This window comes from Myotis brandtii, unplaced genomic scaffold, assembly GCF_000412655.1.
Source record: "Myotis brandtii unplaced genomic scaffold, ASM41265v1 scaffold312, whole genome shotgun sequence".
Classification (NCBI taxonomy): Eukaryota; Metazoa; Chordata; class Mammalia; order Chiroptera; family Vespertilionidae; genus Myotis; species Myotis brandtii.
In genome coordinates this window covers 3,488,157-3,509,131 of record NW_005361955.1, presented here as the reverse complement: position 1 = coordinate 3,509,131, position 20,975 = coordinate 3,488,157, and the positions used below count along the sequence as shown (strand labels likewise).

Here is a 20,975-nt window from a genome sequence, read left to right as displayed (position 1 = left end):
ATTCTCTTCACCAAACGAGAATCCCTCCAAATAAGCCCAACACCAGACCCCCCACCCCGTCCTGTCACCCACCTCCTCGTGGTCTCCAAATTAATATTCATCTCCAGATGCAATGTAAAGAACAGCGCACACAAGAAAAGATCACTCCCTTCCATTTATGGTAGCTTATTTCTGAACCAAAAACCAGGGCATAGGTCTAACAAGCAAACACTAAAATAATCGGAATAGAACATTCGAAATCAGGATTATTCCAGGACCTGCAGTCAACTGTGACCCCACCATCCACAGCACCCTTCGAGATGCCAACAGTGACTTCTGCAGCCTGTCACACAGTAGGTGTGGCCACCTGAGATCCCCCTGCTCAGCTTTTTTCTTTTAATTCCACTATATCTGTGACCCCCGTACTAGCTGGAGATATAGATGAGTTACTGCATATATCTGCATCACACATGCATGCATATCGGAGACAAACTATCAAATTTCCTTCCTGTGCTATTTACTGTGTTGCAATTCCCTCCTCCCTCACTTCTTCCCCTCCCCCCTCCCTGCAGGCACCAGACACAATCCCATTTCTATACCTGAGGGCAAGCAGGCACCGCCCCGCACCACCACCATGGGGGTGATAACCAAATTGTTTTGTGGACTTGTTGATATTAGAGGATAACCTCTAACTCAGTACATTTATTCAACACTAAACAAAAATTAGAAAGCCAGTTTTCCTTTTAAAACTGCCCACCTACCCTGACTAGCATCAGAAACTTGGCAGGCAAAATTAAATTATTGAGTTAAGTGATAATTATACTAAAAAGTTTGTGAGTATAGTATTGAGTATATAAAATGGTTAAATGGCCATCTAATAAAAGATATCGAGGCATCTGCCAAATATTTTTTAAAATAGCTATCACTTAATATTAAATTAACTTCTGTAATTATTAATTATAACATTGTTATTAAAGGGCCTTCCATCCGGGAGGAAATCATGTAGTGCACTACTTTCCTCTGAGCTGAACCCCATCTTTCCAAACACTAGTGCAGCGGTTCTCAACCTGTGGGTCGAGACCCCTTTGGCGGTCGAACGACCCTTTCACAGGGGTCGCCTAAGACTATCCAGCGTATCAGATATTTACATTAGGATTCTTAACAGTAGCAAAATTACAGTTATGGAGTAGCAACGAAAATAATTTTATGGTTGGAGGTCACAACATGAGGAACTGTATTTAAAGGGCCAGAAGGTTGAGAACCACTGCACTAGTGGAAAAGGTGGCTAAGGCATTTTTTTCTTTACTTAGATTACATAATAGGCGCTGATTTGAATTAAAGACTATTTCAAGGACCCCCAGGTGGTCAAAAAAGCTCCTAACATATCAACAACTGACACAAATTACTAATCAATTTCTATTCCTAAAGCAAAGTTCCAAGGGACCTAAAAAAAACAATAATGCTGATGGCCTACTTCATTTTTCTCTGAGTTATAAAATCCATTTCTTTACAATTATTCTCATTTTCAAATTCTTCATAGGACTCAGAACTGGCTTTCCCTAAGCTGTCTGCTTAGCTTCACTGTAATATCTCTAACATCGAAGTGGCCCCTGACTATTAAAATCATGTTTAGTCCAAAACTTGGAACCCTGAAAATGAGGGAGAAAAGGAACCCGGGGATTCCACTCAACACTGAAATGGAATTTCCCCGCCCCCCACCCCAAACTCTTGAGTTGGGCAATTCTAATAATGCCTTTAGAAAATCCAGAACGACCATCCCCCAACACTCCCAATGACACACACTTTCCTTTTCATGAGCAAGGTCTTCCAAAACCAAATGGTGATGGTGAATCCTAACTACCCTTTAAATTAAAATTACCGCCCCCAAGAGTCATCACCCTGTGACTGCATTATTAGGCACCAAATATCACATCCTGGGAGAGAGGAACTTCTGTCCTCCAAGCTGCTCACTTCCTCCCAGCTTGAGGATGGACCACAAAGGCTAAACCCTGCTTTCCATTCTTTTGGGTAATAGACTCATTATTGTTTGTCAGCTGAACTAAATAAAGTTAATCATTAGTCCTAAGAAGGTATTTTAATTTACAGTGGTACAATAAACATAAAATTCATCATTTTAGTCATTTTTAAGTGTACAGTTCGGCAGCATTAAATACATTCACACTGTTGTACAACCTTCTAACTCCTGTTTCCCCTCCCCTAGCCCCTGGCAACCACCATCCTACTTTCTCTTTCTATGCATCTGACCCCTCACAAAGTGCAATCATACACGATTTGTCCTTCACTTATCACCACACCCTGGCAGTTTATCCATGCTACAGCTCGGGCCGGAGCGTTGTTCCTTCTTAGAGGCCGAGGAATAGTGCACTGTGTGTACCAACCACATGGTGTGTATCTGGATGTAGTGATGGACACCTGGGCTGCTTCCACCCTTTGGCTTCTGTGAATGATGCTGCTATGAACGGGGGTGTACAAGTATCTCTTTGAGACCCTGCTGTCCATTCTTTTGGGTATCTATACCCATAACCAGACTTGCTGGGTCATACGGTAATTCTATGCTTACTTTTTAGTCCTTAGATGTGTTGACACATCAGTGGTGGTAAAGCAGGTTGGAGCAGGGTGCCGTTTGCAAGATGTTTGTCCCTCTCTACTAGCGAGAAATAAGAGGTTTCCGAAAGGTTGGGTCTGACCCACAACAACAACAAAATGCAAGTCTTTGTAAACACAGCCCAAGCGGCTCATGAGAGAAATGTTCGTGAACAATGTAAACATTTGACATAAAAGTTAAATAAACAAAACGCACCCATCGCCAGTTCACTACATTCGGCAAACACAGGCACACGGTCAATGAGGCGGCAATCAACAGTGAGCGTGGTGGAGACTCACAAGCTGCACACATACTTGTGGTTCTCATTTCTCACCATGGGCCTTTAAAAATTACTTCGAGTCATCAAGGACGGCTAATGTTAATAATATGTAAGTAATAACTACCATTCGTATAACATTAGCGGACGGTTTTACACAAAGTGCTTTGCACATATATTATCGCCAGCAGATCTTCAATCTGCAACTCCTCTGTGCTGCCCAGAAAACGTGTTTTTCAGATGAGGGACTGAAAGCCTGCCGTACCGATCTGTGCAGGCAGGTGAGACATGGCTCCCGTGGTCCGTTACTTGGCTCTCCGTTTTACTCTCAGCTTCACTGCAGAGCAAGGAGGGGAGGAAAAGGGCGGGAGGGGTGGCTGCTCTGCGGAGTCACTTTACAAGTTCCCGAGAGATTAAACAAAAGCACTCATTTTCTATTAAATGTGAAGGATCTCTCGGCGTCTAATGGATCTTGTGCGCTCAGACAACTCAGAAGAGGGACTCAAGTAAAATTTCCATGGAGGGAAGTGGTCAAATAGCTGAGGTCAAAACCTCTAGACTGCAATTGTGGCCAAGTGCTTTTATTCCCCTTGTAATTTTCTTTAAGAATAAATGCTAAACCTAAAACATACCCTCTTCTGGAGGGGATCCTGGCAGCTAAACTCAGTGGGAAGAAAAAGCACCCTCTACTCCCCAAATCAGCAACCACTCAAGCCAGGCGCCATTGTCTAGAGGTGGTCACATGATAGCCCAGCCTGGCAATCACATGTCAGCCATCACCTGAAACTTGGTTACTCTCAGCCCATTAAGGAAACAATTACCAGTGTGCGTGAACCCTACCAGCTCACACGGGCCATTGGCGGCCAGCCTGCAGCCCCGTGCACAGCCCCCTCTCTCCGTGCAGTCCCCTCTCGGAAGAACCTGTACCTGACGTGGGATCTGATTGGGATGAGGTGCCATTCGGCGCGGGGTGAGGGATGAGAGGGGAAAATCACTGCTGTCCCTTGTGAGCAAAATCAACTCTACCTCTCCCAGCACTTGCTGCCTCACAGTTTAAATTAATTACAGCTGAAAATACAGGGTTGCCATCTGGTTTGAAAAAGCAAGGATAAGGGAATAAAATGAAAGGGTTTTTGGTACTAACCTCACTTTAATCATTGCCAAAGAGCATGAAGACAGCCCAGCGTCCTCCCACAAGAAAGCCTTGGGCCTCACAAACTTGGCAAGCAGTCCCAGGCACAAAACTGGAGAGGCGGGACGCCTGTCAGAATAAAAGTCCCCGGCCGGAGGGAGCCGTGCAAGGTAAGGGGCCTGCCCGCCCCGGGCTGCAGGAGAAGTTTCCTCTGGGTCCTGGGATAGGTTAGCAACTCCTGGGAGGGTTTATTTACAGAGGGTGACTTGCCAAAAAACGTTACACGCATCATTACAGTTCCATTTTGTGAGAAAATAGGTCTGCTGTCAGAATTATAGTATGTGATTTCCCCTTTCTTTGTTTCTCCATCTTGCATAACATCAGGCTTTTATAAAACTCCAAAATTAAGGCTAAACAAAACACCTGAGAGGCAGGCTGCTGGGGAAGGCAGCCAGCTCTGCCGGAACAATGCATGGAACTCCGCGGCACCCTCGCCACCGGCCCCTGCAGAAGGAATGTCAAAAATCCCTCTTTTTCCTCCGCTGCAGCCACAACTACAGTCTCCCTTGTGTTTTGTAGGGAGCAACTTCCTGCTGCTTTCCTCCCACCAGCAGAATCCTGGATGAGAGGCGCTTTTCTGTTTGGACTCTTGGGCTGCAGAAAATGCTGACTGCAGGGCTAGGGAAGGCAAGGTACCACAGCGACCCTTGGTTTGGCGTGGTGGGCTGAAGGTGGGCGCAAGAAAACGCCGAGTCTGCAGCTTCCTTAACCGCTTCCCAGCATCAACCAGCCCACAGAAGTGAAGCATCCGTCAGATTCTCCATCCCATCTGATTAAATTGACGTTTCACGGCCTGCTGCTGAGTCCTTTTCAACCAGAGGAGTTTTGCAAATAAAACCTATTATGTACCTGAGTCCAGGTGCTTTCAGAAAGTAACACCCACCGAGGCCCAGCGGTGTTTCCTGAAATAAACTCTGATCAACCGGTCACAGTCTTTATAAACCAGAGATCAGAATTGTAACTGAGAAGATTATGGAGACAAGCATTTCTATTCTGGGGGAAAACACGTTTTCAAACCAAAAATGATGTGAAAGTTGTCCAAACCCTGCCCGGACGGAATCACTGTCTATAGCAACAGTGTCCATAACACTCGCAATCTCAGGAGTGTAGCTTTCGAGTAAATGGCACATCTGTCAAACCACAGGAAACATCTGGCAAAATGGTTAAATAAAAACAGAATTTCAACTTTTGATTTCACAGCTTGCTTACAGTACCCAACAAGAGACTATTAAAACAAATACCCAAAGCTTTCTGACCACTCACCGTGCTCAGCGTGATAGTGAAACAACCATGTCCCTGAGTGGGAGGGGGGAGAGAAAGCAGACAAGGCAGGAAAGGCCAGCTGCAATCCTATTGTTTTCCTGTGGAGGCGGCAGGGCCCCTGTTCTCACGGGGACTGTGGCCACAGCCTTCCGAGGGCCAACCCCAGAAACTTCCTCAGGGCCTGTGGTCGGCAAACTGTGGCTCGCGAGCCACATGCGGCTCTTTGGTCCCTTGAGTGTGGCTCTTCCTAAGCCTTAGGAGTACCCTAATTAAGTTAATAACAATGTACCTACCTATATAGTTTAAGTTTTAAAAAATTTGGCTCTCAAAAGAAATTTCAATCGTTGTACTGTTGATATTTGGCTCTGTTGACTAATGAGTTTGCCGACCACTGCTCAGGGCTGACTCCTTCGCACACACCCACATCCCCCCATGCCACCAACCAAGCAGGCACTCAGGAAATGATGGGTAAATGAACTCATGAAGATACAAACAATGCGTTCTCTTCATTCCACAGCAAACATGCAGTAAGCACATACGGTCATCCTGCCATCAACACACAGCCTAGATATGTGTCACAAGCTCCTAGCCGACACCTCCGGTCCCTTCCAGCACACTTAAGAAGCCTTTTCCTTTAAAGAAAAGATTGGATGATTTAACCAATGCCAAATTTTTAAAAATCTGTATCTCAAAAGCATAGTAAAATTGAAAAGCAAATAACAAATTAGGAAACTGGTTATTTTCCTAACATCTGAGAGAGGATCCTTAACACGTACGGTGGTAACATATTAATAGAAAGAAGATGGAACACCATATTTTTTGTTTTTTAGGAAGAGATATAAACAGTCACAAAAGAAGAAACCCAAATGGCCAATAAGTATGAAAAGATCGCTCAAGTTCCCTACTAGCAGAAAGGGGGGGAAAGGCAAGTTATCACACAATGATTCTCCTATAAAACTTGCAAAGATTAAACACACATGATAACAGCCACCTTTTTGATGATGTAGGGGGAGGGGCACGTGCTTACAGTGGCTGGTGGGAATGTGAATCAGTAAACCTACTAGATACCAAGTGGCAGAAAGCACAAATGGGTGCCCTCTGACTCAGGAATTCCACTTCCAGGAACATGGGAAAATGAGGTATGAACAAGGACGGAAATACAGAGAAAGCCCTAGAAATTCTGCAAATGACAGCGAAACATAGAAACAAACCAAACATCTGCATTTGTTAACAAGTTCCTTTGGTTACAAGCAACATAAAACAAGGCTGGCTAGCTTATGAATAAAAATATGGGCGAATTTATGGGAAGGATACTGTGCTACATTTCTTGGAAATGAAGAGTTGAACAACCAATCCCTGAAAAAGGAAATAAACAAGGTGGCCCTGAGAACCTGAGCAACGGGAGGTGGGAAGAGTTCTATGCTCCTGTGACACGCTCCCCAAGGCCTGCTCCTGCTCCAGCTGCCTGCCCTCGCCCAGTACCGGGCAAGATGCTCAGCTGGGAGACCCCACCGCCAACCCCTCCAACTGTCGCCCTCACTGACCACGAGGACCAACGTCACCTTTCTAGGGCCTACATATACAGCTGACCCTTGAGTAACTAACGTAGGGTTAGGAGCACTGAGCTCCCCTCACCAAATGTAGAAATCCTGTAACATTTTTGACTTCCCCCAAAACTTGACTAATAGCTTACTGCTGACCAGAAACCTTACCAATAACATCAACCACCAATAACATTTTGTAGGTTGTATGTATTACATACTGTATTCTTACAATGTGGTGAACTCAAAGAAAGAAAATGTTATTAAGAAAATCGTAAGAGAAAACATGTACATGTAGTTTATGCATTCGTGACATACCTTTTTCTTAAATTTTTTCAGTATTTCTAAGCTATGTGGTGCATCTGCAAGTTTTTCCAAATTGTCACAAGTCTCCAAATAAATTTCCCAATCCATTTATTGAAAACAATCTGTGTGTAAGTGGGCCCATGCAGTTCAAACCCGTGTCATTTAAGGGTCAACTGTATACCCATCTCCACTCACCGCGCCCTAAAAAAGTTACTAACATCAAGTCTTAAAAATTCTGAAACTGTTTTTGTTAGATATTACATGTGCCGCTAAAAATTAGAAGACAACACACACACACATACACACACACGCGCGCACGCACACACACACACGCGCGCACGCACACACACACGCGCACACACACACGCGCGCACACACACACACATACACACATACATACACACACACACACGCACGCACGCACACACATACACACACACACGCACACACACACACACGCCACCAGTTCTCACAGTCAGACTTCACCTGAGCTTCAAATGAGTTATTTCTAAGTAAGAAACTAGGGATCTTACAAAAACGCAATCTACTAGGGTTTTATTGGGGTTTGTAGATTTAGGGAGAAAAGGAACAAGGTATGGGGCTCCACTATACCATGAGTAAGTGAAAATACTGTGTGTGGGTTGTTGTTTTTTGTGTTTTTTTTAAAGTGAAACTGTTAGAATTGTTGGCTAGAAACAGAAATGAGCCTTGGGCGCAGTAATAAAAATGTATGAAAAGGTGACTTAAATTATCTTAGAGCAGACATGAAAATTTTAATTGGTTCCCTAGATCTCAACCATCTTGTCATCCAAACCCTTCGCCTCTTTTTTCAACATGACTTCCCCCGCTTTCCCTTGTTTCTGTTCCCAAACTCACACTTCCCACCACACAATAACCGCACACATATCCTGAACACTTCATTTATTCATCAGAGACAACGTCATCCCTCCCAGGGTTGACAGACACTCTCCCCACCATTGGTCCGACTGGCTGACACTCCAGGGCAGTCTGTGTGGGTCCCTGCTCCCCTTACCACCACTCACCCACCCCCACAAAATGGGAATAACTATTCTAGATTAAAGATCTCTAAAAGACACGACAACCCAACCCAATGTGTGCTTTGTAACTGAATCCTGAATTTAAAAGAAAACACCTATAAAGGGCATTGCTGAATATATCGTATATTAGATCATATCATTGTCTACAAAACACATAAAAGAAAGAAAAAGCAAATATGGCAGAATATTAGCAACAGGGGATTCTAGTAAGGATATATTACTCTGCTCATTATATTAGTTCAATGTTTCTGTAGGTCTGAACTTTTTCCAAAATAAAAAGTTGGGAGGGCGGCGGAGGGAGAGAAGGATTCGAATCGTATTATCGCCAAATCTGGACGGAATGTCTAGAATGGTCTCACTTACAGTAGAGGTGATGTGGGATGCTGGGAGACCTTGAAGAGTCTTCAAAAAAGCTGACAAGGGATGTGAAGAGGAACCTGTGTGGTGGAGAGGAGCATGCCACACACATGAGATGCCATGGGCAATGACAACGTTGGTTTCAAATATCAGCCTCAAATCAAAGTCAAGAGGTAGGTTAGTTAAACAACCCACACTGAATTGTGAGAGCTGTTTCTCACACTCTGTGTAGCTTACCGAAAGGCATATAGTAACAGAAATTTAAATAAATTATTTTTAGATTTAACCATGGGTAAGGAGTCTTTAGACAACTGACAGTCCAAGGAGATGACCTACTACTGAGCAATAATCCTGGGGAAGGGAGTTCGGGACAGATCACCAAAGTCCTAGAAGGGCACCCTTAAAGAACTTGAATTTTATATTGTAATCAAAGAGCAGCCAGAGCCGTGGCCCAACAACAGACTTTGCCCTGTCCTCCAAACAGGCTCTCAAGAAATACCTGCTTTCAACAACGTCTCCATTCCCAAGATACACGGTTAGCCCTTGAGGATGTCTGTGTTTCAATCACTTAATTTGCTCAGCCTACCACAAAATGATGCAGTGTCATCACCAACGTACGGGAACTAGGGCTATTAGCAATGCACGCCCAGAGTTATCACACACAAATAAAATAAACACGACGACTCTATTCGAAAATAGTTGGAAAACACTTTGGCTATGAGAACTTTTTAGGGAGATTTGAAAAACACCAGAAGTAGTAAACACTTGGGCAGAGATCTGTTTGCTTTTCTAGTATGAACAGATCTATTCTTTGGGTGGCTTTCCACCCAATGGCCATCTCTCTGTGAGGAGCACCCCACTGAACTGAATTTCTCATTTCCATAAACCTTACCTATGTTCACACCAAGACTGGAGCAAGATGCATAAGAAGAAATATAAACAGAGGAGTGGAAAAAACCCATTTCATTCATACCAAAAAAATCTGAAGGCTTGTAACTCAGAGTCAACACTGGGATAGGATCATCTGATCCAAAAAAAGCATCACAGCTGGGCTAGTGACTCAGACTGTAAACTCTGCATCTGCCCAGGTACCAGGGGTGTGCACTGTCCTGTGTGGGGAAGGCAGGCAGTGGAGGTAGTGGTGGTGGGACTCTCTCTGTTCCGAACTAGACATCAAGGCTGTAAGGTAAAAATGGAAGCACAAGACGTGGTGCCACTCAGGTTTAATTGCCTATTTACTTGAAAGGAATTCTTTCCCAAAGGGAAGAGTGTTTTGACAGTGATCTCATAGTGACTCCTTTTTCGTTCAAGCATTTACTCAGCATCTAGAAGGTGTCGGGCACTGTACTGTGCTGGGAGTAAGTGGGACAGACATGAGTAAGACTCAGCTCATGGCCTGGAGGAACGTGCAGTCTGGGAAAGGGGAGAGAGACAGATGGGCATGTGATTACACCAAAGTGTCATCATCTTACACAAAGAAGTGTTCGTCTCGAAGCAGAAGGAACCGCCATTTGTCAAGAGGAGGAGGCAAGGAACGTGCATGAGGACAGGAGTGCGGGCGCGCGGGCTCCCATCGCGAGGCAGAGCTCACTGAGGGGCAGAGACTCCGTGGACGGGGTCTGTCCAGTGTTTCCGGGAGCTGACTTGGAGCCCCGGGAGAATTCCAAGCACAGAGTAAGACTTCAGAAAATACTTCCAACACTGAAGTGCCAAGACCAGTATGGAGGGCGCTGCTTTGGAAATGGGGGTCCAAAGTATGGCCTGGGCCAGGTCCTATGTGGAAAACACTTAACAACCCTGGCCGGTTTGGCTCAGTGGATAGAGCGTCGGCCTACAGACTTACGGGTCCCAGGTTCCATTCTGGTCAGGGCCCATGCCCAGGTTGCGGGCTCAATCCCCAGTAGGGGGCGTGCAGGAGGCAGCCAATCAATGATTCTCTCTCATCACTGATGTTTCTCTCTCTCTCCCCCTCTTCCTTCCTCTCTGAAATAAACAAAAATATATTTGAAAACACTTAACAGACTGACTCCCCAAGGTGTGGCAATGGATTAGATCTGGGAGATGAGACAGAAGGAGGAAGGAGGTAACTTCCAGGCAACTGGAAAGTCAGCTGTCCCCTCATGAAGATGGAGGACAGATGTGGGAAATGCTGGGAGGAGGAAGGAGTCACTAAAATCAAACCCACTGGGGCAGCACTGAGCTGGCGGTCCACACACAACGCCTACAAGGCAGGCGGCTCTCTGGTGTGAAGATTAGGTTTTGGCTGGACGTCAAGATTTGGGGATCATCCACCTGTAGTGTCATTCAAGCCATGAGCTGGGGTGTCACTTCATTGGAAGGGTCTGCACAGTGAGGACCGAACTCTGGAGAATGGAAGCAAGTAAGGAGCCATGGGACCCAGGAGAGACGAGACTTAGAAGGAAGCGGAGGTCAAACAGGGTAAGGGACTGCAGGTTTCCCCGGATCTGGAGATCAGCAGGTCACAAGTGAATGAAGGAGAGAAGTTTCAATCCAATTGCTGGCAGGGATCACAGCACTGGACAGGAGAGTCGACATGGAAGTGGAGGTGATCTCTCCAGAACCAGCTCAGAGGGAAGGAGAGAAGTAGAGCTGGAATGTGAGGGCTTAAGGTCAAGGGAAGGCAGGGCCTTCAGCTTCCACCACTTCTCTGGCCTCAGTGAATTCCCTGAAAGCCCCAGGCATGAAAGATGGCGCCCAACAATCCCAAGTCAAGAAAGTATACAATAATTTCATTACAATAGTTAACTGTGCAGCACCAGGCTTTGTGAGTCTGAACGTTGATAACAGGATTTTGAAATCAAGTAAGATGTTCATTTCGTCGGGTGGTATGCTCCCTGGATTAGTCCCAATAGGTCTCATGACACAGGGACAAAGCACTGCCTGGCCAGTTACAGCTGAGAACCCAGCGTTAACCGGTGCTTCCGTGCACAGGCAGCCCCGGGAGATCCGCTCAGGTCCTTCCCAAACGTTGGCCAGAGGACACGCTTCTTCCTTCAAACATCTGAGGCGAGCGTGTGCTGACACAATCTGCAGGCAGCGGCGCTTTGAATCCCTGAGGGTGTCACGTGTGACCAAAGGAACTCACCCCCGAGAGTCAGAAAACCCCACAGCCATGCCTCGATGGGCTCCAGGGCAGGAGCAAAGTTAGGGAAGCAGAGAGATTCCGGCTCTCCCACTTGCTTCTGCAGCGACCCGACCTCGTAAGAGCGGGTTTGTTTCTTCCACCTGGCTTTGACCCACTTTCTGAAGCTGGTAGCTATGTGGAGCCATTACTTGTATTTCTGAGGTCTCTTCAAGGAAGGGAAGGCAAGAGGTAAGATAAGTCAGAGGAGAGTGTGGTGGAGAACTTATCCTTCTGTTCTGTAGCACGTTTCTCCTCTGTCGGGGCTCTGAGGGCTTGGATCCAGAATTCAGATCCTTTGTTTGGCAAGGTTTCTAGCTACTGCCAGACCCAGAACATTATTACTGCAACATTAAGTTCTCTAATTATGCTGTAGAGGCAATCTGTGAAGAAATTTCAAAATGAAGAGGGGGGAGGAGAGGAAGGGAGAAAAATGAATATGTGTGTGTGTGTGTGCGCGCGCGCGCGCCCAGCGATTTAGCAAAGAAGATAGAGACCAAGTGCTGGCATTTATTAAATAAAAACAACACTAGACATAGAACACAGGGCTTGTAAACTCCCTCATTCTGTTCCAGCTGCATGTAGCACAGGCAAATGACTGATTTACAAACAAGATCCCAGTGGAAAATAAAAGCGCCCCCAACACACACACACACACACACACACACACACACACACACACACACACACCTCAGCATTCCCGTCTGGTCCTCAGTCAAATCTACTAAAGTGACAGCATGTCGTAGACGTTCAGGACAGGCCGGCTCTGCACTGCTCAGAGGCCTGCATGGTCATCAAGCAACACCAAGATTAATCCTCTCACTGTGTATAAAAATAGCCGCCATGCGTGCTCCCAGCGCAGAAGCATCTTCGTGAAAACAGGGCTCTGAGAAGAGCCGGTGCTCAGAGAATCCGGGCGGGAGGGGGGCCCGGGCTGTTCTGTTTCCTCAACTTTTGAACAAACACCTTTGACCTAATCCATAAATCTCAAAACACTCCTTTTTTAGATGCTAGTGTGTCGTTTTAGAGTGACCTTTCGCATGGTAATGAAAGCTCTGACATATCCCAAATGTTCTTTCACTCCTGCGTGTTCAAGGCTCTTTTATAACCTTTGTGACATGAGATGAGCGCCACGGAGGTCCCCAGTGGGAACAAGAATAGACAAAGGACGACAGTCCCTTTTGTTCATCTTCTTGGACGCTTGGCACTCTTGGCATTTCTTCACTCTGTGTTATTTGGCCGGAAAAATGCCAGTAGCAGGATGGTTATCTGCCTTTCCAGCGCTCGGCAAAGACTCTTAAGGCAGCAGTGATGCCTGCTGGGAAAAGGCTGATGTCAGCTCTCGGGAGCACAGCTCCCTGCTCGGATAAGGAGGCCTTTGTTTTCGGCTCAACTGTGAAAATGAGAAAATGCCTCCAGCCCGACAAACAAGAAACCCACACAGGTAGGCCTGTGACCTTCACTTAAAGGTACCACACTTCCCTAGCAAGACACGTGCATGTCACACACAGATGCGCCTGTCACGTCACAGGAGAAGCCAGCTTCATTTCCATCCTGTCCGGGCCGACCCTCAGCCCCAGCGGGAGCGAGAGGGGCAGAGTCACCCTCACACGAAGCCGTGCTTAGATCACACCTCCCTTTACTAAAGACCCAGGCTCCCTTCTCGTTCATGTTTTTAAGTAAACACACATACCGGCTATACACTAAATCCCTATTTAACAATACATCAGTTTATGAGTTAGTTATTTAGGAGCACTAAAATTCAGGCTCTAAAATATCCTCTTAAAATATCCTGGTGGGAGTACTTGTAAGATCGTGTGTGCAAGTAGAGAAGAATAGAGAATGTCAGGGCGAAAACTGCCCAAGTTTGGATGACGCCAGGAAGGATGTGGGAGAAAAAGAGAAAGCACACAGTCTGAGGGATTCTATTTCAAGAGTGTTTGATTTATGAAATCTGGAAAGGGGCGGGGGCGGGGAGGGGGGAGTTTAAAACACTCCAGTTTGAGTCTTTTACACGAATGTTACTATTGTGCCACTAACTTAAAATTGGGTCAGATATTTTCAACAAGAACTGAAACATTTTAAAAAGCCCTTTCCTGAGCCGAAAGGAAGCCCTTGTTTGTTCCTGCAGGGCTCTTGCCTGTACAGACACCCTGTCCAGCTTCTTCTGGGGAAACGGAACAACAGCTCCTCCTTCCACCATCTCTGAAGGGAACCCTCACCGCGCTGGGAGGCTCTCACCTGCACAGCACCTTTATTACTGACGGCCTTCACCAACTCATGTCCCCCCACCTCTCACCTCCAAAGCAAAAGTGTTTTGAGAGTGCTTAAATAGCAGGTCATCCAAAACGGTAAGGCTTAGTTAAGGACCTATATCAAATGATTCATGGCATCTGGATACATATGCTATTGATGTAAATGTAACGAGGTTGCTGAGAGCGCTGGCTCTAGGCACAGCCAGCCTGGGTTTCGATTCCTGGCTCTGGTACCTACTAGCTAGCTAGCTGTGTGACCTTGAACAAGTTACAGAACCACTCTGAGCCTCAGTTTTGCCATCTGTAAAAGAGGGCTAACAACAGTATCCACATCACAGGGTTGTGAGGATATGACGAGATCATGCCCGTGAAGCATCTGCACAGGCTTGATACACACTAAGGCTCAATAAATAGTCGCTATTATTAGTGACATTTTGAAACAATGGCTGCCATGATTCCCTGGATCCCAGGATCCTGACCCATCACCATTCTCAGTGCTGAAAAGTTCACCTGCTCGAGGGCTTATGTAGACATGAACACAACAGTAACACAGCTCCATCTACAAAGATGTATTACTGTTTACCTTACAGAGCCCCTTGTTGAGTCAAGGTACTAAAATAATGGCAGCTTTTCAATTTCCTCTGAGTCTAGTTTCAATTTGAAATGAGGAATTGCTCCCTCCACTTCCATGGAGTTTGCAGAATAAGTAGTCTCTTGGTAAGTATGTCCATATACGTCCAAACCAAAGGTACTGAAGAGACATAATAAACAGAGAGTCACCAAAGGGAGTGTGACAATGTTGCCAGGGGTTATCAAATATTATCATCAGGGATACCACGGACTACAGACACTAGCGAACATTTATACAAAACCAGTTTTGAGTTTGTATGTTTTCCCTCTTTTTCTATTCAGCCTTATGGAGGGAAGAGTGAAGTGACTAGGGCCAAGGGGGGCGGGGGGAGGACTAAAATTAGGGGTGAAGGGATGAAGGCAGCAAAGAAGAAAGAGGAAGAAAGACGTGTGAGAGGAGGAGCAAGGGAAACAGAAGCCCCCAAGATTGGATAATGCACTCAAGGATAAAGAGTTGGCTTCGTGGGATTTGAGAAAAAAAACTTCAAAGGAATGGCCACAGAAGCAAAGACAACAACAATGGACACGTTCCACACCAGGGCGGCATTTCAAAGGAGCACCACCAGAGAGAGGAGGCAATGTTTTCTTTCCCTGGGCCCTTCCTCCTTCAGCAGCTGGTTACCGCACAAGGCCCGTGACCACGGCGCTGACCCCAGTGGGAGCGTATGGGTTTTGCCCTGTTCTGGGGTCAGGGGCAACTACTCTGCAAATGGACACCAGTGATCAAAAAGACGATGCCTCCTCCAACTGGAACCTGAGCTCGAAGAGCACATTCTCTGGATAGCGGGTGCAATTCAAGTCAACACCTGTGCCATGCGTGGGCCCTTCGAATGGCCAAGTGGCATGCTAAATATATGACGTCCGTCTTTATGTGCACGCAACCCTGTATCAGGTCAGCCACAGCCATGGCACAATCAAATGATCCTTGATTTGGGTGCCACACACAGTCGGGTTAATCCCAGCTCCACCACTTTGGACACATTATCCTCTCAATTTCTGCTTCTGTAAACAGAGCTTTACACACATCTTAAAGGGACACCTGTACTGTGCAGGTTAAATGACATAATACAATTAGTGTCTGGTACAGAGCCAGTACATAGTTAAGCACTCAATATGGATTCCCGTCCTTTGACAGGTGACTGAGTGAACAGTGCAATCACCCAGCCCTGCTCCAAACGTGCACGCACACACAAAGTTGAAAACTGCTTCATTTCCCAAAGTCACCTTAGACTGTACTCTTCAGTACACAACTCCTCCTAGGTCCTACCAGCCACGCAGCCTCAGAAAATCTCAAAATCAACGTGAATTCAGCATGCTATTATATACATCAATGTTAGCCTTCGAGAGCTTTTTCTGTATTACAAAAACACAAGATACTACAAATGCACCAGATTATGCACTGCAATATTAGGGTGATACAATATGGGGATTGCGGAAATGTCCAAACAAGGGGCACTGACTGGCCCATGCACGCAGTGGAGAGCTGTGCAGCTGTGAACAAGGGTGAGGAACTGGCGGGAAAAGATTTCCACAGCATGTTGGTGAATGAAAACACCGAAGCTCAAACAAGTATACAAAGTGTAAGAAAGAAGGGGAACTAAGAAATCACTCATGTATCTGCTTACTTTAACAACAACAACAACAACAACAACAAAGGTAATCACCTACAGGGGCAAAAACAAGTACTTTTTAATACAGTTTTGACTTTCCCCCCCAGGTTTATGGAGCTGTAAATGAAGTACCATGTAAGTTTAAGGGTATACAAGCATAATGACTTACATATACTGCAAAACACAATTTTGACTTTTAGAAGCATGTTTTACATACTCAAAAACTGAAATGAAATCAACAATAAGGATGAAAATGTCTGCATGGAAACAGAAACTAAAGAACCCATATATATGTTAATGAACGTAACAACACTGAGAGGTGGGGAGGAGAAGTACCTTTTGAAGTTGGTATTCTGACCACTTTCCCTCTGCACAGGGGAAAAAAGAACTGCCAACAAACCTTGAATTCTTCTCGGTAGGTTAGTCTTTCAAAGTGGTATGACCATAGCAATTCTGAAACTACTTTCTGTGCACCGTAGGGCTGAACAAGAAGTGAATGTGTTTATGTTGTTGGGAACCAGGGAGATACAAATGTGAATGGGGAGGATGGGGAAGAACCCCGTGAAACTGGCTTCGCATTGGACCGTTAACATGAACTCATCTTCTCCTAGCTCTTCCCCCTAAAAGAAGTGCCCTCGTGTGCACTGTCCAATATGGTGCCACCAGCCACACATGGCTGCTGAGCTTGAAATGTGGCTAGTGCAACTGAGGAACTGAAAAGTCTATTTCATTTCATGGTAAAAGTAAGTTGCCACATGCAGCTAGTGGCTACCATTAGACAACCCAAGCCTATAGGCAGCGACACCACAAGAACACCTCGCACCCAGATCTCGGCTTCTAAATACTATCCCCACTAGAAGGAACAGGGGGCCCTGGAGAAATGGCTGGCGCCATGGCTGAGGAAGGTGGCTTACAAGATGAGCATCTTGTTTGCCAGAAAATAAGAAAGTGCTCAAAAAAAAAATGAGAGAGAGAGAGAGAGAGAGAGAGAGAGGTAACAAGCACACAAAAGCCAGTTAAAGGGACTCTTACTTGCCAAATCAAGGACAACGACAACTCTCTGAGTAAAGTAGGAATCCATGAGTCTAAATGAAAAACAGACAGACAGGAGAAAAGGAGAGCTCTTCCTTACCAAACACACTTGAATATCAAGCTCACAGAAAAAAATTTACCTCCTGACAGTTCCCTGAGAAGAACTCCACCTCCACCTGCCTCTCCACCACCACCACCCGGTCTCGTACCTTACCCCACTTTCTAAGTAGCAGACAGAGTAATTTTCAACGTCCAAAAAAGGACATTCGTGTTCTTAACAGTTTTCTTAGAAAAAAAAAAAACACCTAAAATATATTTCTCCGGGTCACCCAAATCATATCAACAAGAAAAGAGTGCCAAGCCCTAGCTCAGTGATGGCGAACCTTTTGAGCTCGGCGTGTCAGCATTTTGAAAAACCCTAACTTAACTCTGGTGCCGTGTCACATATAGAAATTTTTTGATATTTGCAACCATAGGAAAACAAAGATTTATATTTTTGATATTTATTTTATATATTTAAATGCCATTTAACAAAGAAAAATCAACCAAAAAAATGAGTTCACGTGTCACCTCTGACACACGTGTCATAGGTTCGCCATCACTGCCCTAGCTGGTTTGGCTCAGTGGACAGAGTGCCGGCCTTCCAACTGAAGGGCCGCAGGTTCAATTCCAGTCAGGGGCTTAAAAAGAGTGCCAAGGACCCAGGTTTATAAAGGGCTGGAACCAGAGTCCAGAAATTCTCAATATCCAAGTTCTAGAGAAAAACTAAGGAAACCTCTCTTCTCTCTCCTCCTCCCCAAGTCAGATCAGATGAAATGTAATCATACTCTCTGTAGCTTCCGACTCTGGCTCAGAGCCACTCAATCTCTCCAACGTGATGGTTATAATGAAACGCAGCCAAAGCACGCATCTTTAGACCCTTGCAGCTCGCTGCCACAACTGCTTCTCAACAACACTCCTTCCTCCAGACTGATTTCTTTAGCGATAAAGTAGCCAAATACGTTTAAGAAGATAAAGAGCAAAGATCACTTTGTAATCTCCTTAAACAAATATACTACACCATTCTTTTCCAAATAAACATGAATCTGTAATTTATTATTGAAAACATCCTAGACCGTAAATAAAAAGGAGGGAACGTGCTATCCCTCCAATAGTAAACATTTCATCAAGTCAAACAACAGGACTTCCTAAGTACTATGCAACATCAAGAGAGAGAGATGCGGCAATCTTTTCAATTCGCCTGTCACTCAGCTCTTAGAAAACACAAGTCGAAATACTGGTAATGTCACCGAAGTGAATAACTACCACATGGTGAACAAGTGACACCAGAAGGGACTGACCACGCACAGATCATGTTTCCTTCTTAGGGCCAGGGAGTTTGGGGTGGGGGGGTGGGGGCGGGCGCGTCTGTTTCTATTATCGTAAGACTTTGCCTGATGACGTCCACTGTGAGTTGCACATGAAATCTAGCAATTCTATTTTTTATTATTTACACTTCATTTATAACGTCATCATAGGCCTGTACTTCAAGGACATATTGTAACCACCCAAGGAATTACAAAATTGTTTTCTAAATGCTGTAATATTCTAATGGTGTCAATAACAACTGAAGCTGAGTGCTCACCACCTGCCAGGCACTGCACTAAGCACTCACAAACAACCTATGGAAGGAACTATGATTACTCCCGCTGAAAGAGAAAGCTGGGATTGGAACCGAGTTTCTTATTAAGACGGAGCACTCTCACACGTTAAATTCACCATAATGGTATTCTTATTCTCCATCATCAGTACCAGTACCTAAACAATGGACTTGTTAATAAAAGTAACAGCTACATCAACTGAGTATGATACTGTGCCAAACGCCTTACAAATTTTAACTCCAACGCTCACAGTAGCTCTATACACAAACTATTATCATTGCCACCTTACAAAGAAGGATATTGGGCCCAGATATATTAAGTGATTGTCCAAGGCCTCACAGCTGGTAAGTGTCAGATTAGGATTTAAACTAAGGCATGTGTGATCCTAAAACATACTATTTCAGGGCCGTCTCCTCCCTCCTTATTTGGGTTTGGGGAGGAGGGTATATGAGAGAAGACATTCCTAGTAACAAAAGAATAAACTCCAAATAGCTGTGCCCGGGACCTACATTATAAGCCAGCGGGTTTGCGAGAGAGCTCATTGTTTTGCAGTGCCTCGTTGCTGGATTCCTTCCTGATTGTAGCAAATTCCAGGGCTCCAGACTGCAGGCTCAGCCTCTCACACTACGGTGATTTATTGGAGGATAAATACCTCTGTCAGTGGGTCTTATGACTGCACACAACAATCCAGGCGGCTGGAATGCGTGGAATGCCGAGAACTGCTGGCGCTGAGGCAGCAGAGGGCTGCTGGCGTTATCGGCCACCTAACTGCGCAAGGTCTCCTCCTCCAATGAGGAAACGGGAACTCTCTGAGCCTCATGTTCTTGCCAGAAACAGCAGCATCCTCGGATATCAGAACCAGGGAAACTGAGCATCCTGAATAATTACAAAGCATTAACTCGTCCGTGGGAAGAGGGAAAGCAGGAGAACCTTTCACCTGGATACACAGAGAGGCTCCTTCCAATAACCAGAGCTACCTCCCGCCTCTGCCAAGACCCCCAACTCTGATGGCACTGACTGGCTACCCAATGGCCAGAGCAGACTTTCCAGGCAGAAAACATGTGGAAGAGCACCCCGCTTCTTTTCAAGGCAAGCACGGATAGAGGAGAGCGCAAGGGGAAGCCGGAGGACAGCGCACGGAAATGCAAGCTGTTTTCCAAATAAAAACCTGGTAAATGTTGCTCAGGTTCAGGGAGCTTTCATTTCAACCCTTTCTTGTCATAAATAAGGAAACCAAGGCCCAGAGAGTGGTAGCAACACACGCTGTGATCGAAGAGAGTGCTGGTGGCAGATGGAGGACCAGCACCCAGCCCTCCCGGCCCCAAGACTGTAAGGGCTACAACAGGCTCCCGCATCACATGGGATACACAGCACTTTCCCACAAACACGACAAGCCATCCTTCCCACTTGGGGGAGATTTCAAGTGTACACCGTGAACACGTAAGGTGAGAATTAATACTTCTTAACTGTCCCATTCTGCTCCGGTGCTAACTTTTCCTCCCATGTCCCTGGCACATGAAAACATTCACCAAAGACAGACTCTCCGAACAACCATCAGTAGTCGTACAGGCAAGAAGGGGCAACATTTTTAGACAACCACCCCAAGAAGCAATAACTTCCTTAACATCCACGGGGAAAACACACGAACGGTCAGACACATAAGCCAGAGGGAAATGAGATGTCTCTCCGTGAGTTATTAAAATTGGTTTACTACCCCCTCCTGGCAGATGAGCATTATTCATCCTTCACCATCGACACAGAGTTGCAAGAGAAATGCGGCCCTGGCATTGCGTGCACAAGCCTGAACCAGAATGCCCACACTTCAGAACGAGGGAACTTACAGATGGGGGTTGAAGATGCGGCTTATCTTGGAAGCATGGTCATTTTCACAGTCCAGGTCGTCGTCCCCTGGTTCCATGCCGAACTTCCTCTTGCTGGGGCTGATGGGTGGGGGGCCTGTGCGGTGACTGGTGAGGGCAGATGCCACAGGGATGGTCTGCATCCTGGGTTCTCCCCGGAGAGCAGCTTCACCTACGCAAGAGAAAAGATGTAGTCACCAAGCAGGAGAAATGTCTCTACCTCAGCCCC

General features: G+C 45.8%; 1 protein-coding gene across 6 annotated transcripts in view; it reads right to left on the bottom strand.

The window, feature by feature from the left end:
* VGLL4 (vestigial-like family member 4) overlaps window positions 1-20,975 on the bottom strand; it is a 147,430-nt gene that overhangs the window by 18,757 nt on the left and 107,698 nt on the right. For 5 of the 6 annotated variants that reach the window (XM_005870054.2, XM_005870053.2, XM_005870055.2 and 2 more), the window contains one exon: window positions 20,729-20,918. In XM_005870054.2, coding sequence (XP_005870116.1) covers window positions 20,729-20,918 — 190 coding nt within the window. Of the gene's footprint in view, window positions 1-4,005; window positions 4,099-20,728; window positions 20,919-20,975 lie in introns of those variants that run through there. The other variant, XM_014542746.1, reaches the window with a different exon arrangement.